Source organism: Callionymus lyra, chromosome 8, assembly GCF_982586985.1.
Source record: "Callionymus lyra chromosome 8, fCalLyr1.hap1.1, whole genome shotgun sequence".
NCBI lineage: Eukaryota > Metazoa > Chordata > Actinopteri > Syngnathiformes > Callionymidae > Callionymus > Callionymus lyra.
Window position 1 is genome coordinate 1,962,932 of NC_141825.1, and position 17,441 is coordinate 1,980,372.

General features: G+C 40.1%; 2 protein-coding genes across 5 annotated transcripts; one reads left to right on the plus strand and one right to left on the minus strand.

The window, feature by feature from the left end:
- gabarapl2 (GABA(A) receptor-associated protein like 2) lies at window positions 1–6,788 on the plus strand. Of its 2 annotated transcripts, none has more exons than XM_087796903.1 (4): window positions 1–184; window positions 967–1,022; window positions 4,934–5,106; window positions 5,814–6,788. In XM_087796903.1, the coding sequence occupies exons 1-4, from the start codon at window positions 151–153 to the stop codon at window positions 5,902–5,904; spliced, it is 354 nt and encodes a 117-aa protein (XP_087653029.1). In that variant the 5' UTR covers window positions 1–150; the 3' UTR covers window positions 5,905–6,788. The 2 variants fall into 2 exon arrangements, with proteins under 2 accessions (XP_087653029.1, XP_087653030.1); XM_087796904.1 differs by lacking the exon at window positions 1–184 and adding an exon at window positions 630–730.
- On the minus strand, window positions 5,670–17,284 carry adat1 (adenosine deaminase tRNA specific 1). 3 transcript variants are annotated; one of them, XR_015712082.1, is made up of 11 exons: window positions 17,058–17,284; window positions 12,588–12,656; window positions 12,466–12,520; window positions 12,263–12,393; window positions 11,503–11,983; window positions 11,278–11,423; window positions 10,355–10,454; window positions 10,200–10,286; window positions 7,873–8,020; window positions 7,680–7,795; window positions 5,670–5,688 (listed from the first exon to the last, which is right to left on the minus strand). XR_015712082.1 is itself a non-coding variant. In XM_087796902.1 (11 exons), the coding sequence occupies exons 1-10, from the start codon at window positions 17,206–17,208 to the stop codon at window positions 7,888–7,890; spliced, it is 1,284 nt and encodes a 427-aa protein (XP_087653028.1). In that variant the 5' UTR covers window positions 17,209–17,284; the 3' UTR covers window positions 7,283–7,795; window positions 7,873–7,887. The 3 variants fall into 3 exon arrangements, 2 of the variants coding, with proteins under 2 accessions (XP_087653028.1, XP_087653027.1); XM_087796902.1 differs by lacking the exon at window positions 5,670–5,688 and having other exon boundaries at window positions 7,283–7,795; window positions 11,503–11,646; window positions 11,716–11,983; XM_087796901.1 differs by lacking the exon at window positions 5,670–5,688 and having other exon boundaries at window positions 7,284–7,795.
- Window positions 17,285–17,441: the final 157 nt, after the last annotated feature.

Sequence of the window (17,441 nt, forward strand, 5' to 3'; positions counted from 1 at the left end):
TACAGCGAGACATCTCGGAAGCTGCATCTGATATTTTGTTTTGTTTTTGTCGCTTTTAGCGCATATTTCTGGCCGCTCGTCTTCATTCGCCTTTTGGAGAAGATCGCCACGACAGCAAGCCTCACGCCTTAGTGCGGGGAACCAGTCAACATGAAATGGATGTTTAAGGAGGACCACTCGCTCGGTAACTGATGGAGAGACGCCTCGTCATGCCCTGCAACATCCCATGTTGTATCTTCCGCATCATCTGTCTAGAAACGATGCTGTAACTCTGAATCTATGCTAAAATTGAAATGGAGATATAGGGTTAACACATCAGTGGGGGACAGATTTCACCAAGAAATCCAACCATTATAGCTGTCCTCGCTTATGTGGTGGGGTATGTTAGGATAAATTGGGCAACAATTTATTCTTTTATTTTGTCACTTTACCTTCGCCACCTTGAATGTATAAAGTAAAATGTTGTCATAGATCTTAATGAGCTGGGGACTTCAAACTCGTGCAACAGAGTACAGAAAATGGTTACTTCACATGATTTCAAAGAGATGTTATTTAAGCAGAATCAAAGGTCGTTGTGTACAACAAAGCAGAAAGGAGGATGAAAGGTGACGGAGGTGATTAAACTAGACACAAACAACCAGACGACGCTGGACAAGTTGACTGACAGGACAGTACTCTTTAGGAGCTTTCTTCACATCATCCACGCTGACAATAATGGACACAGATAAAGGTGTTTGTCGTTTAGGAGTAGTTTGTTTATCTGTGTTTTGAAGAGCCCTGCTGAGATATCTGAAAGGCACCAGTAGATTTTTTTTAAATCTGCTAAAATCTTATCAGCACTAAAGTGACACGAGAGGAGGATGTTGCAGGATTTGTCAATAACATATGAGATGGAGCTCCTATGAGCCTCCATTCTTTTAGGTCCTGACTTCCGGTTCATGTTACTCCTTTCTCTCCCTCTCTCAGAGCATCGATGCGTGGAATCTGCCAAAATACGCAACAAATACCCTGACAGAGTCCCGGTGAGTGTGTGTGGCTATTAACCCTTTCAACCCCTTTTACTTATAGATTTATACACAGATTTTCTTTGTTGATCTTATGTCTTTATCTCTGTAAAAATTGTTTAAAAAAAAAGGTGTTTGATTTTTGTTTTTCTTCAAGATAACTTTTCAAAATGTGCAGTTGCTTAACATGAGTGTGTGTCTTAACTTCATAGCATGTTAAGAACAGACATACATAATCAAAGTCAATGATATTTGACATACTCCTGGGACGTCATGTACAAAAAAGGCACACAATTGTGTGAAAACGCCTCACTTGTCATAGTGAAAAGTTCACACCAGAAACACATTAATGATCAAAATTGTTAAAAAAAACAACAAAAACAACTAAAAACAGGTTTCATCTCTCTGCTGGATGACAATTGCAGGTTCCCACCCTCGTTTCAAGTGCATGTGCACTGTCTCCAGGTACCAACACTGGTTTGTCTTCGGATCATGGTAGAGTTTCTGGCTGGACTGCTGATCTCGTATCCTCTGTCTGAATTTCGGGAGATAATAAACCATAGAGTAGACAAGAGTGACCATTTAGCTCAATGATATCTGCTCCTACTTTCATTCATGGCAACTCTGGAAGTTCATTTGGAAGATGTGCCTCAGCCTGGTTCTTGGGCTGCAATTACTGACACTGCAAACACAGATTGTAGAGCTTGTATGTGTGTTTTGAAGATGCATCATAAAGTTTTATCTGCCAATAACCACCTTTTTCGTCTAGTATGGTGAAACTCATTTCCCAGCTAGTTAGTTAAGGACATCTTCTTGTTTAGAAATGGAAAAGTCTTAACTTTCTTTTTGTGACCACCAGACTGTTGACCCATTCTATTGGCATATTCACTGCTGTAATCACTTCCCCTATCTGGAGGTTTTTGTCTCTTTCAATGAGTCCATGACTGCTAGTGGCACATTTCTGCAACTATGTATCAATAGTGTGAAGGACCAATATGCGGATGTAATTATCACTAGTAAACTCATCAATACCAGTAAAGGCTTGTGCATTATTTTCCAGTAGCTCGTCTTTTGTTGCTTGGAGTTGTCTTGTATCATGGAGTGTTGCTGCTTTGACTTCCTACACCGCTTTTGTGTGGAACCCCTGCTGTCGCTGAGCCTGTCTCCAGCTTGTGGTCCTCCTTTAACACTGTGACTCTGGCTGATAAACCGGTACTGCTGAGCAAGATGAAACCCTCCTCTTGCTCGTCCGACGTCCTTCTGTGTAGACTCTTTATTAAAGTGTTTGATTTAATTGGCTTCTGGGTAACCAAAATGATAAACCTCTCCCTTTCTACAGGCGTTTTTTCCAATGCATTTAAACATGCCATTGTGGTGCCTTTAATCAAAAAGCCAGGCTTAGACCCAACTGACCTCAGTAATTTCAGGCCTATTTCTAAGCTTCCATTCTTGTCCAAGAGCTTATAGAAGGTGGTGTCTGAGCTGCTGTCGTTGTTACTGGATCAGAGCAACATATATGAGTTTCTGGCTTCCGCAAATATCACTCTAAGGAGACAGCCTTACTGAAAGTGTCCAGTGACATCATGATTTTGGCTGATTCGGGTCAATACACTGTTATGGTTTTCCTGGATCGGTCGTCAGCCTTTGACACAGTTGATCACCCGATCGTGCTGTGAATACTGAGGGATGAAGTGGGACTGTTTGTGTTACAGTGGCTCCAGTCTTGTCTCTCTGGGCGCAGTGTCAGTGTATCTGCTAATCAAACCATGTCTGATTCAGCTGATCTGTTGTTTGCAGTCCCTCAAGGTTCTGTTTTGGGTCCTTTTACTGTACTTGATACCCCTGGGTAAAGTCATTCAGAGATTTCCTGATGTTTCTTACAACATTTTTGCTGATGACATCCAGCTCTACTGCTCATTTAATCCAACTGAGCCTAGGAGGCTGAACCGCTTAGTCAATTGTTTGCTAGAAATCAAACAATGGATGAGTGAATACACTTTGCAGCTAAATGTGGACAAAACTGAAACTCTTGTTATTGCGCCTGATGATAACGTTCCAGGGTTGAGTCATTACTTGGGTGACTTAGGCCAGTCTATCAAACTGAGCCTGAGAAACCTGGGTGTTGTATTTGACGAAGTTTCTAGGTTAATTATCACGAAGTTTCTAGTACAACACTGCAAAAATCTCTTAACTTGGTGTCACAACATGACAAGGGGCCTCATGTACTAAGGGATTTTACGCACAAAAAACGTGCTTAGCAACCTTTCCATGGCAAAGTCCATATGTATCAACACTGAAAAGAGCAGTACAACGTTCACAATTTCCGCACTAGGTTGCCTACGCCCTCAGATGCATATCAGCCTCACTTGTCACTTTGAGATGTTCACATCAGAGTTACATTACATTAACGACCAATACTGATCATAAAATAACACACAGTATTGTATATTGTATAAGTTAACTTATTAAACTTATTAATATGTTCTCAATCACCAAATTGGTGATCTGTATCTATTAAGACAGCATCGATCATTTTAATATGATATAATGAATATTTTAATCCGCTATTTTACGCTATTCAGAAAAAAATGAATCATGAGCTTGTTTTTATAATATAACAAAGACAATGATTTGCGTCTGATGCTTCAAGTCAACAAAAGTCATGAAGATTTTTGATCAAAGTGAATCTGCAGAATGAAAGCAGCTGAAGCCGTGTGATAAAACACACTTATATAAATACACTGTCACATGATTTGTTCTTTTCTACACAAAACGTTTTTATTTTATAAATGTAATAAGAACTTGCGTGTGTGTTGCAGTTGCGTCACACATTTATATGAAACTCAGACGATCAGATCCTCTTCATCATCTTCATCATCAATACTCAGCACTTTAAGTTACTGATTTACAGTTTTGTTCTTGTTAAACTCATTTTGAGACGTTTCAAAGAAGCCCCTGATCGTCTGTAAATAAAGTATTCGCGTTAATAACTGTATATAAAATATAATTTACACCGGAGCTCGTCTGCACTATTTAAATGTAAGTATGTGGTCCATGTCAGAAATGTATAAATTAACGAATATAAAAGATTAAACCAGTATACATTCATAGAAAAATCATGGACTCTGCTTCATTTAAATATTATTTAAATATGTAAAAGGGACTAACAAATCACAGTCTGTGATTAATTCTAGGTTTATGGGGATGTACAAAGGAAAAGTGCCTAAATTGATAAATTCTTTATGTCAATTTTTCGGACATATTTAGTAGAAGATCTACAAACTTCTTAGTACATGAGGCCCCTGGAGTTTATAATCCATGCGTTTGGTCTTCTCGATTGGACTGTAATGTAATTGTGTCTAAACAAGAAGTAGCCGTCCCCCTGCAACTCACATTTCCCCTTCAAGGTAGGGACTTCCGAGATTCATGACGCGCGGTGACAAACCTCGGTGATTGACCACAGCAAAGTGGGTGTAGTTATGGTAAAATATATTTCACCTCCCAAAAAACGAAGGTTCCGTGGGCGGGGCTTTAGCACATTTTCTAATGTAAATATTTCAAACAATAGTTTTGTACAAACAGACACATACTTATGAGTACAATAGTGTTCCAACAACAATTTAACAGACGGTTAAATAAGTTGCTCTTGGTTATGAATGTAATCCTTAAATTAAAATATAATAGAATTTCACTTGTTGAGGGAAGTTATAGACAGTTGTTGCTTATGTGTGCACCACAAATCCTTTTTCCACTGCTCCTACTAGCTTGCATCACCTGAGCGTTCAGTTACTGTCCGACTGAAACCAAACGATCTAAAACAACCTGATGCTTAGTTTGTATAAGATAACTGTGACATGCTTTTAGTGTCCGATAAGTCCCAAACATTCCTCGTCGGTGTTTCTTATCAGTAACATGTGTGTGTGTTGCAGGTGATCGTGGAGAAAGTATCGGGCTCTCAGATCGTGGACATCGACAAGAGGAAGTACCTGGTGCCTTCTGACATTACGGTGGCCCAGTTCATGTGGATCATCAGGAAACGCATCCAGCTGCCTTCAGAGAAAGCAATCTTCCTTTTCATCGACAAAACCGTGCCGCAGTCCAGGTCAGCGAATCGTCTCGCACTTTCATGTACACACAACAGCAAATCTGATAAATCTTGGTCACAATTTAGCATTTCGGGGTTGAAAATGACTCATTTATCTCTACAACTGGGTCACAGTAGGTCATGTACAATAGAGGTCCATGATCATTTTGAAAGACACTCAAAGTGATAGTTTACCTCGAAAAAACAACCTAAATTTCACTATTTCACATTTTCTACTCACCCTCATGTCGACTAAGGGTTGGGATTATTTTCAGAGTAACCCTTTTTAGAGGTATGGGTAGTTTTTAAGCTCTAAGAAAAGAACCAACAGTCATGTCCATACAAGCACCTTTATGTCAACCTGCTGGATGAGTTGGATGTGTTGTCTAACATTTTTGTCATTGGATTTATATTGGACAAATATCAGTTGAGGAGTAAGTTCATGGAGTCACTTCTAAATGAGTCACAAGGAATTGACTTGGAAGAAAATTAGTTAAACGGTTTGACATTTCAGAATCAAACCTCCACATTTTATTTGATCAGAATACACTGATTTTGTAGTTCAAGGTGAAATGGGTGTCAGCAGATGTTGATGGACTTCTGGAGATGAAAGAAAGTAGATATATGCAAAACATTAAAAGAAGATATACAAAATACTTTCAGTTCTTAACAAAGCACAATTTTGTCAAAAAAAAGTAACTTTTGCAACTTTTGAATTGTTCCAGTCTGACGATGGGACAGCTGTACGACAAGGAGAAGGATGATGATGGGTTCCTGTATGTGGCCTACAGTGGAGAGAACACCTTTGGACACTAGACTCCTGGCAAAGCTTGTCCCTTTCTAAAACACGTGCACACATACAAACTATCTAACTGCATTTTGGTAATTGAACCCTCAACACTACTCGCAGTACAAGCTCAGACCTTATAGTTGAATATTTGTGGAGTACTTGTACACAGCAGTACTTTCTTTTAAATACATGTGTATATTGACACTCATTTGCAAAAGAATGTGAACATGTATAGATAAATAGATAACGTTAAGGTTAATTATCACATTTTACTAACACACTCTGGACACGACACACACGTCAGTTTAGTTAGCGCTCAGCTAGTTCTGCACTTCTTGCTTTCAATTTAACTGCCAACTAGAAAGAAGATCCAAACAACAAACAAAAGTGGGACGTTGAACGTCTACTCAAGTCCGTCTTGTGAATAGACATTCTCAGAATCAATAGTGAGAGTTAAATAATTTGTTCCCACTTTGATTAAAGCAGCCATTTCAAAAGAAAACTGATGTCTACTTTGTCTTTTGACTTAAATGGACTTCCATCTCTTCAAATAAAAATATTGGATTTTGAACTTTCCATTAGGTCAATCTTACATTTTGTGTTTAGTTTTTTTTTTACTGAATATTTAGTAAAATCACATGACCTCATTATGAGCCTGTTTTATAGATTCCAGAGGCTTCAAACATGTCCAGTGGTAATGGCAATTTGACTGCATGGCTCAGACCCTGAATTATTTCTTCCAGAGACATGATTATTGTAAAGAAAATCTGTCCTCTTGTAAATGTTGGTGACACTGAGACGACATTTGACACATAATCATAAATGCTACTCATGTTCGGCTGCTGTCATTCACTGTATGCTCAATTGAAATGTTTGTGGAGGGAATAATTAAACAGACACATTTATTTACCTTTAAGTGTGTTTATTTTCTTATGTCCAAGTGTTTTTCTACAAATATTTTTACCACCATTAGGTGTCATTTATTTTGACAGTTTAACAGTTTTATATTTTTACGTTTTACCAAATTGCCAAAGAGATACGAGATTAATAATTCTTCTTCATGCAAGAACTGTGTTCAGTTCAATTCACACATTTTAGACGTTAATTTCCCTTTTTCACGGCTCCAAAAATATTTTTTCCCCATATGATGCTACGAGCTTTTACTATTTAATATTATTACTAAAGCCCATATATCACAGGAAAAAAAAAATCAGTTTTACATTCAATTTATGCATCAAATTTAATTGTAAAATCAGAATCAGAAATATTTATTGTTAGTATTGTAAAGAAACAACACACTATTTGGTGCTGTGAAATACAGTTTAGAATAGAATGAACAAAATAAAATAAAATTAGATCAATAAAATAAGTGACTTGTACATTACATATACAAACTGAATAATCGTAAGTATCCGGATATATAATTTTGAACCTAGAAGAACGATTCGGGGAGCATTTCTGTCCGAATTGAATTGGCTTTATTGTCATTGTACTAGAACAACGGCATTTGCAGTACAATCCCTTAAGAGCACAAACTACTTGAATATTAAAAACATAAAATAGACCCTTTAAAAGACACAATTAAAATGACATGCTTATCCACACGCACACACTGAAACAAAGAAGACACCCACAAAATATTGTAGCAGCTTAGAGATACAAAACAAGAACAGTATATTGCAGTGACCCTGCTGGAAGATATGCTCACATTAAATATCAGAAGTTATAACTGCCAAAATCTTTGGATAAAAAGTTACGTCTATTTGTCTGCCCGAGGGCAATAATTCAAAGAGTGGGTCACCTTGGTGGGACGAGTGCTTAAACTGTTTTCAGCCCTACTAAGCAGTGAGAGCTATACAGTTCTTCCAGGGTGGACCATCATCTACTCCTGGCGACCTGCAGAGTATATCTTGCTGGCTGTAGGAAGAAATTAACGCTTAAAAAAAAGAACGGCACAGAATCACACTTACATAAAGAACTGAAAACTCACTTACTAGGGTCACTGCGGGTCAACAAAACTGTAGAAGGTCTGGGTCACTGCCCTGCCACAGAGGGAACACCTGACAGCGGAGCTGCTGCCAGGCCTCCTGGTAGCCGAGGGAAGCTAGCTTGTAGTCCAGGTACGTCTTCAGGTAGGGTGTCCTGTAGTGACAGAGACAGCTTGACTAAGATGCAGACCTACTGCAAAAGCATCATGGTCAAGCTCAGCACTGGCCCATCTTCTCATCTTAGGAAAATGTTGTCACAACATGATCTAGAGCTTGTATTCCATGTATTTGTGACTATTGCTAACAGTTTGTTTTCATGTCTTAACAAGAAGGAGCTGTCTCGCCTGCAGTTGATACAGAACTCTGCAGCGAGAATTCTGACCCGCTCCACTAGAAGAACTTGCATTTCTCTGATCATTACATCTCTTCACTGGCTTCCTGTTTCTTTCAGGATCAACTTTAAAATTCTGGTTCTTACTTTCGGAGCTATTCATGGTCAGGCTCCTCCTTACATCAGTGATCTGATCCAGCCTTACACCTCTGCTCGGGCTCTGAGGTCTGTGGATCAGAATCTGCTAATGGTTCCACACACAGGACCAGAGGAGAGAAATACTTCCAGGCTGTTTCTCCTAAGCTTTGGAACAATCTTCCTCTCCCTCTGTGCTTGATGGATCTACTGGCTCCTTCAAGAAACATCTCAAGAAAATTGTTATTCGTGCAGGCTTTTCCTTGGTTTTCTGAGACACCTGTGTTGTTCTCTGCGTTATCTTGATCCTTTAAGTATATATTTTATTGGGTATCGTTTTGTTTGTTTAAGCACTTTGTGACCCTGTTCTGGAAAAGCGCTCTACAAATATAAATGACTTACTTACTATACAAAGACTGTGCTACAGCTCAGATTGGAGAGGGACAAAACTATCTAGAGCTCCTTCACCTCAAAGACCATCATCAGACAGAGAAGGTGGGTCAAAAGAAGGCTGCTACTCCCCAGAACTAACACAATAGATTCAAGGACTCTTTTATTCCTCCTCAGGTTGTACAACTCTGCCTCTTTGGAGATGGGTTGGCAGTGCGGAGGCGGAGCTGTGAGCGACAAGATGAGGCGGACCATGGTTTCCCCGTTCATATATGGTGCAAACTTCACTTTGTATTCTTATTTATACTTTTACTTATAATTACTTACTAATAAGGACAGTTGCTTTTGTTGGAGCATCCACATCTCAGAATGGACTCAATAAGTTGATCAAACCGTTCTCCTGCAGGGAGACTTCATCTTCAGTGTTGTTATCTGTATGTGTGTATAGGGGTGCTTGTTTAAATGTCCTGTTGATGAAGAGCTACCGGAGCCATTCCCAGCTACTATTTGGTGTGTGAAGGAGTGTGTCTTGCTTACGGCCTGACTAAGCAGAGATCAGATTATCAAGCCGAGCGCTGATGAATAGATGGTACTGTTCTCTTAGAACACACAAGAATGTTAAAGAGACAAGTGAAAAACACATGGACAATAGGTGCTGAAATGCGAGTCTGGCTTGTCACAGAGACAAAGCTAGAGAAACACACACATAAAAATACCTTTCATTGACCCATCAGGTACCAACATGGTCTTAGTTTAACAGCAACACCGTGATTAGATCTTGTAAAGCCATGCGTGTTAGCAAGTACCTTTAGCGCTTAGTATTAACATGATAGATGGACAAACAGACAGACAGAAAAACAGCCAAGTTTAGCATCAACATAAAGTCTGTTTGTCTAAGTGAGGTCCTTGGTCCAAATGTTTTCGACATCAGATCACATTTATTTTATATTTCAATTTACAGTATATTTAAAAAAAATTGCATATATAATGAATCACAATAAAACAACGTTGTCTTATTTATATAATGTAATGACACAATTTTCTACTCACCCTCATGTCGACTAAGGGTTGGGTTTACTTTTAGGTTAATGTCAATGTACAATACGTCGCTTTTGAGAGTTATAGGAAAAAATGCAAATCCATTTTGTTGAAACCACTGGAGCTCAGGTGTTTTTGTCTTTATCTTGGTTAATTATCAAGTTATAAGTCTCTGCTGCCTCAAGTCTTTCCTCATTTAAACACATTGCAATCTCTTAGGCTGATGGACTAGCAGCCTCCGCTAAACACAGACTTAAAATATAGCCTATTTCCGGAACAATTCCTCAATACAAGATGAACATTAAAGGAAAGCAGCATGTAGGTATTTTATTATTTTGGACGAAGCTGGAAACCTGAGCTCCAGTCGTTACATATAAATGGACTTACATTTTTGCCCCAAACTTCAAGTACTTAACTCCTAGAGCATTTCCCTCTTTACCTGAGCGTGTCGGGAAGATGTTCTGGGTCGGTGGCTGCAACCAGAGACAGGAACACGTGGAAGAGTTCCAGTTTGCACAGCAGAGACCTGTAGACAGGAAAGTGTCCCACTAGGTTAAGATTTTAATTCACAGATGTTTCTGTTGTACTCAGAACCTGGACTTGGCCGTGCCCAGGACCTTCTTGGTGACTCCTTGTTTGTAGCCGTTTGCGGTGACATCTAGCGGCTGCTCAGGGACGTTACACCAGCTGATGGCTGAGGGGACAAATTGAAAACACTTGTCAGGACACAGGTAGATCTGTGTCCTAAATCTGATCTAGTTGGGCCACGAAATTAGGCCGCAAATCAGCTTTCAGAAGGTTAAGAAAATTGCATTTAACGTTTAAACCTTTTGTCAGTGAGGTTGAAATATTTTCTTTATCTCAGAAATGTTCAGAAATGTTGATAATGAAACAATGAAAGGACATGTCGGATAACCATCTAGTTCATCACATCTTTAGTAGTCTGGAATGTTACTGCCACCTGTTGTTCATGAGCGTTCATTGCAATAAATTATAAGGGGTGAAAGACAACTGGGAGATTCTTGGCAGAGGTCTGTGCTTCGTGATTTTCTATCTTCTTAAATATATATTTAATTAAATAGTTCAATTTTGTAAAACGAGTGACACTCACAGACACCTCACCAACTAGTGTATTCACAAAAAATACTCTCATGGCTTACATTAAATCAAATATAGCATTAGAGTGGAAAGGGGGTCTTAAATTATTTATTTTAAGTCAGACCAGAACCAACTTTGGATTAAATGCCCAATTTAAAAATCTTTATATTTTCTGGAGACAATTATCTTGCTGAATGTAAATCTTATATCGGTGTTGTGTCATGTAGGTTTTATTCAATAATGGTTCCAAAAGGCACAGAAGCGTGTGCTAAGACAGTGCTCAAGTAATTAAAATCACTCATAATTTTAAAGGTTTTTTTATATGGTTTCTCAAAAAATGCACAATTCTATCATTATTAGTATTAAGTATTATTTTAGTATGTGTAATTCGATGTGCATAGGAACCCTGCCAACAATACCTGCGCCACAAGCGGACACCCGGCCAGTCCCGGCCTGTTGTTGGGCTGTAGTCTGGCTCTGACTGAAGGGAAACTCCAAACTGGACTGAAGAAATTGAGGGGACGTTGCGGCGTAGCTGACAGGAAGTCCCAACAAATGTGAACAACTGAAGAGCAAAAAAAAGAAAGTCATTTGTATTGAACAGCATATGGGGCAACCTGTCTCATTAAAAAAAACAAGCTCACCGTTTAACTAGAGCTCTCTGCATGGCCTCCTCGCTGTATGGACACTTTCCAACCACCAGAGTTCTGAAGTAGAGCGCCCCCTGCAGGTAGTGGGACAGAAGGGCGCCCTGGAAACCCACAATGCACCACCGAGCCAGCTTGTCACTGCAGGACAGAGATGAGGTTGGCTCTCCTCTGCCAGGCTTTACCCGCAGCAAGCCTGTGCTGTGATACCCAGCGCCCGGGGTCAGCGGGTCAGCAGGACCACCCGGGACACACTTGGCTCCTGTCCGGTAGATGTCAGGGACCAGGTCCAGTTGTGAGTCTGTAGTGCAACTCTTCATTGTTGGCACCTCCAATCGTGGTTTCTTCCTTCTCTCCGTGGTCTCTTCAGCTTTTCTTTTAGTGCCCTCTTCAGAAGGCGGCGTGAACTTCAAAGACTGTATAGACGCACATGGTTGGCATTGAACCTCCATCATTGGGATAATGGAGGCGTCACCACCTGGTGTAGAGATGAGAATCAGGAATTCCTCATCAAATTACAGTAACACCACTGACACCTTGATGAACATTTATGTATTTTTTATAATCATTCATTGTTTTTATGCAAGTAATTTTAATTTGTAAATTGCCTTTCACAGACCAGGGTCACAAAGCAAGTCTGTGACTTAAAACTAAATGGTGTCATCTTCCACAAAAATATTCTAAATGCTGTACATTAACTTAATAATTCCAATTACTAATTTACATTTTTGGCACACACTGACAAACCTGGACTCACAAGGAGTATGACTTGTGAAGAAGACGAAGGACACTCCTGGCTGAAGCCTCCACTTCCCTGGCTGATCAGCTGGATGAAACACTGAGCTAACTTCTCCTCTGACAGACCGCAGCAACTCCAGCATTAAGAATCTAAAAACAACAAAAAACTCCCTTAAAGCACACATTTAAAGTTGCTAAAACCAGCCAACAAACTAAACAGACCTGACACAGCCTCTCCGGGCGATGACCTCTGCATGGCTGTCATTCAGGACATCACCTGAAAACAAACACATGGCAATACCTAACACATAGGACACCGAGACTGGAAGGAAAATATCACAAACCTTTCAAACTCATGGATGACTTGCCGATACATTTAGTTCCAGTTCCCATAGATATGACTTCCTTCTCAACTGGAAGATAACATTTTCAGATGTTAACAGGGTTGCTAATGCTTTTATGCTTTCATTTATACAGAACCAACTTCGAAACAGGAAGGACTTTTTGGTAGTGGTTTCTAGTTTCCCCAGCTTACTTACACAACTGTCCAATAAAGGTGTCATGTGCGCAAAATATAACTACGTTTAGGGTGACCATATTCTGGGGCCTCATGTACTAAGGGACCTAAAACGCACGGACCTACTGTACTTTTTAACATCAAAGTCCATGTGTATCAATAAGGAAAAAAGTGTTTAAAAGGTTGGAATTCCCGTCATGTTTGTAGCTTGCGTATGTACGGATGAGCTGCTCAGATGCATGTCACTCGTCACGTTGAGATGTTCACATCAGAGTTCGGTTCGGTTCGAGCGTCCGATCGTGTCTTGATTGATCCAAGTGAAGCCACAGAATGAAAGCAGCTAAAGTTTCCCTTATGTGATCACGTGTCTCATTGAAAAACACACATGATTTGTTCATTTGTAATTTGTAAATAAAATGCTTTTATTTTATAAATGTAATAATAATTTGAGTGCATGTTGCTCAGGTGCACATGAAGCTCATTTGAAGCTCAGACAATCAGACCGTCTTCACAACAACATCAATACTCAATGCCTCAAGTTACTGATTTACTGTTTTATTCTTGTAAGACTCCATTTTAAGATGTTTCAAATAAGCCCCGGATCATCTCTGTAAATAAAGTATTTGTGTTAATAACCCTAAATGTAAAATATAAATGTTTACATTTTGTCTCATTTAAATTACTAAAGTATGGGATCCATGTCATAAATGAACACACAAATATAAACTGTTAATCAAGTTAAAATTCATGTTTTCATTAGTTTTTTCTGACAGCGGAGAGAAAAACCATAGAACCCCCAAGTTATACGTTTCATAATCTCAGGTTTTTCTCTACGATTGGTGCGAAGCCCTCTAACTGCTTTGCTATTGGTTTATCCTCGAGGTCCTGCCTCTTCTCTGAGAAAGATCAATGAACTCGCCACCCAGCTGGGTGCAGCTCACTTCAGTCCGAGGCCCTGATGGAGAACCAAAGAGGACATTTGAAGTTCTCCTTGCTGGAGAAGGTGTCAGCCACCGGCTGACCGAACCGAGACCACATCTCAGTGGCGATGTAGCCGCCCGACAGCACTAGGATGTTGGACTAGGAAAATTTGGGAGAGAGGTGAAGCAGGACGTTGTGAAATGCTTTTAACTCTAGCCAGTTGATACAACTGGACACTGGTCTGTTCCAGACCCCGCTTGCGTAGATCTGACCTGAAGTGCCTCCCCAACCTGTCAGGGATACGTCTGTGAACACCAGTGTAACAAGGACGCAACCTAAAAGGAACTTTCCGCCTGAGGTTCAGAGTTCAAAAACTGTATGTCCTGCAAAAACCAGTGTAGGAAGGCACACTTTTCAACCTTGGTCCCGCTTGGGATCTAGCTTGAGACGACCAAACCGTCTCTGGAGCTACCTCATTTGCAGCAAGCGCAGCCGCACGGCCGTGTGAGCTGCTCTCATGAGCCCCAGGAGGGGCATAACATGACGTCGTTGTACCCACTCATTATTTCAGGCTCTATCACCTCTTTCTGCAGCAGAGTAGTGACCTGTTTTCTCAGTCAGGATAATTTCTCCTGTTCCACCACACGTGTGCATAGAATCCCTGAAAAATGTGGGGGTTCACGGGCAAACTGGAGGGCATAGCCCAGCCTGATAACTTCCCTCTGCCATATGGAATGAAGTAAAACCAGGCGACTCCAAGACGAATAATCTTCTGTCAGAACCGCAGCTCTGAAGAACATCGGGTTGCCCCCCCCCCCCCCCAGGCTTGAAGATGCACGCACTGCCAGTGACACTCATAATAAACCACAGAAGAAGACTTCATTTTATGTCCTTTATTGCCATAAAGTGTATTTTGTTAAAGGAGGACAACGCTCACCCACAGCTGCTTCTGCATCTTCGGTGGCTGTGCAGCTGATGACAGTTTTCCGGGCGTCTGAAACACTCAGCTGAACAGATACCTGCTGTGCCACATCATGCCCGACTTCTGTGTCCAAGAGGTCCGGCTCGAGCATAGGAAATCTCCTTCAACCGACCTCTGGGCATATTGCTGAAATCTCAGGCAAAATATGGCAAAAACCTCACCACATGTTTCGATGTTTCAGTCAAGCAGGGTCCCGGAACCTCTTCCAGGAGAGCATATGCACGCATCATCCTGAGGAGGGCAACCTCTATAGATCTCTACCTCATCTCATCACGTTGGAACGTGAGCTTGTCGAGTGCACCGCAGAGGAGAGCCACATTGTTTTGCGAGGGAGACCCCCGTTTTTCCGACCGACTGACCGACCGATAGATAAACTTTATTGATTCCTCAAAAGCGAAGCTGTTAGAGGGTGTAGCACCAAGAAGTAGAACCCACAGGTTAATTTAAACTTGATTAAAATATGTAAATGAGGTCGGGAAAAAAAGGCTGTGAATAATTCATCTTTGATCATTATGTACAAAGGACAAGTTCTTTTATCTGTGTGTGTCTAATAAGGATATAATTACATAGAAATATTGTGTTATTTATACCAGTAGGGGGCGCGGAGTCGTTAATGTCCATGGCAAGCTGTACAGGTACATCTCAAAAAATTAGAATATCATGAAAAAATTTAATATTTTTTGTCACCCATTTCAGAATGTGAAACCCATATATTATATTGATTTATTACACAGAGTAAAACATTTCAAACATTTATTCCTTGAAATGTTGATGATTGTGGTTTATAGATAATGAAAACCAAACATGTACTCTCTCAGAAAATTTGAATATTGCATAAGATAGAAAAAAGGGATATTTTAAACAGGAATGTCAGGCTTCTGAAAAGTATGCTCATTTCCATGCACTCAATACTTGGTTGGACCTCCTTTTGCATGAATTACTGCATCAATGAAGTGTGGGCAGGTGCCAAGTCCTGCTGGAAAATGAAATCAGCATCTCTATTAAGCTTGTCAGCAGAAGGAAGCATGAAGTGCTCCAAGTTTTCCTGGTAGATGGTTATGTTGACTGTTCACTTTAGAAAACACAGTGGACCAACACCCGCAGATGACATGACTCCCCAAATCATCACTGACTGTGGAAACTTCACAATGGACTTCAAGCAACATGGATTCTGTGCCTCTCCACTCTTCCTCCAGACCCTGGGACCTTGGTGAGGATTTGGGGAGCCATGTCATCTGCTGGTGTTGGTCCACTGTGTTTTCTGAAGTGCACGGTCAACATAACTATGTACCAGGAAATCTTGGAGCACTACATGCTTCCTTCTTCTGACAAGCTTTTTGGAGATGCTGATTTCATTTTCCAGCAGGACTTGGCACCTGCCCACACTGCCAAAGGTACCAAAAGCTGGTTCAATGACCAGGTGTTGCTGTGTGACTTGACCAGCAAACTCACCTGATCTGAACCCCATAGAGAATCTGTGGGGTATTGTCAAGAGGAAGATGAGAGACACCAGACCCAACAATGAAGATGACCTGAAGGCTCAAAGCATCCTGCGCTTTCATTACCCCGATCGCTTCCGTGCCACGCCGCATTAATGCAGTAATTCATGCAAAAGGAGGCCCAACCAAGTATTGAGTGCATGGAAATGTACATACTTTTCAAAAGCCTGACATTTGTTTAAATTTTTTTTTTTTTTTTCATTGATCTTATGTAATATTCTAATTTTCACTTCATTATCTATACGCCACAATTGTCAACATTTCAAGGAATGAACGTTTGAAATGTTTTACTCTATGTGTAATGAATCTATATAATATATAGGTTTCAAATTCTGAAACGAGAAAAATATTTAACTTTTTCATGATATTCTAATTTAGAGATGTACCTGTATATTGATTCAATACACCAATGCCTGCTGCCATGAACCCATCTCTGTCTACTTTCATTTTCCTTCCATATAATAAAGGTTTGTGTTTTAGCGTTTATTATTATGTTGATTGTGCTAAGGTTAAGATATATAACATGTTTGAGTCGTTAGTTTGTGTTTTTTGGTAGTTTGTTTAGTTTTGATTTATGTAAGGTGCATGAACATATCTCTGACTGCTGTCGTTTTCTTATAATATTATTAAGGGGTGTAACATATGTACGTGCAGTTACATACATTATTTGATTTCTAACACAATACAAAGTGATATCTCTCTTCAAATAGTATAAATGAAAGGGGTGTATATTATTCAGAATAAACTACCTGGGATCAATAATGTGAGAATATAAATAGTTGTCTAAACTAAAAGAAAAAAACGACTACACTTTTAACTAAACACATATCTATGTCATGTATTTTGTGATTTATTGAGCGAGCAAAGTCACACAACAAGTCACAAGAAACCTTACCGACTCCGGAGTGAGAGCCCCGGGAGACTTTGATGAATGCAGCCAGCAGAGTCCACTCTCTGCCGGGCTCCGGCTTCCCCTTCTTGGGAAGTTTGACAAAACTCTCGTAGCACAACCGGGCGATTTCATCTGCAAACTCCGTGTTAGTCATGTCGAGGACTGAAGTTGAATGTCATTTATGTAATGACTTTCACTCGAGTTAACATGTTGAAATTAGCAGACGGTTAGCCCAGACGCGGCTACAGAGACGTCACTTCCGTTCATGAAGCGCAACGGGACCTCTTTCAAAATAAAAGTTCGACAGCAAAACCTAAACGTTTTGATAAATGTCTACAATTTTATTCTACTTTAGTGACACGACTATGGAAGTATAACAATGCCCTT

What these genes read in the sequence shown, in the direction of transcription:
- adat1 (XM_087796901.1), bottom strand. Translation starts at nt 17,208, where the DNA reads ATGACTAACACGGAGTTTGCAGATGAAATCGCCCGGTTGTGCTACGAG. An exon ending in GCCCGGAGAGGCTGTGTCAG is followed by an intron (nt 12,394 to 12,465) that starts GTCTGTTTAGTT and finishes TGTTGTTTTTAG; the next exon opens with ATTCTTAATGCTGGAGTTGC. An exon ending in CTTCACAAGTCATACTCCTT is followed by an intron (nt 11,984 to 12,262) that starts GTGAGTCCAGGT and finishes TCTCTACACCAG; the next exon opens with GTGGTGACGCCTCCATTATC.
- gabarapl2 (XM_087796903.1), top strand. Translation starts at nt 151, where the DNA reads ATGAAATGGATGTTTAAGGAGGACCACTCGCTCG. An exon ending in TAAGGAGGACCACTCGCTCG is followed by an intron (nt 185 to 966) that starts GTAACTGATGGA and finishes TCCCTCTCTCAG; the next exon opens with AGCATCGATGCGTGGAATCT. An exon ending in AAAACCGTGCCGCAGTCCAG is followed by an intron (nt 5,107 to 5,813) that starts GTCAGCGAATCG and finishes GAATTGTTCCAG; the next exon opens with TCTGACGATGGGACAGCTGT.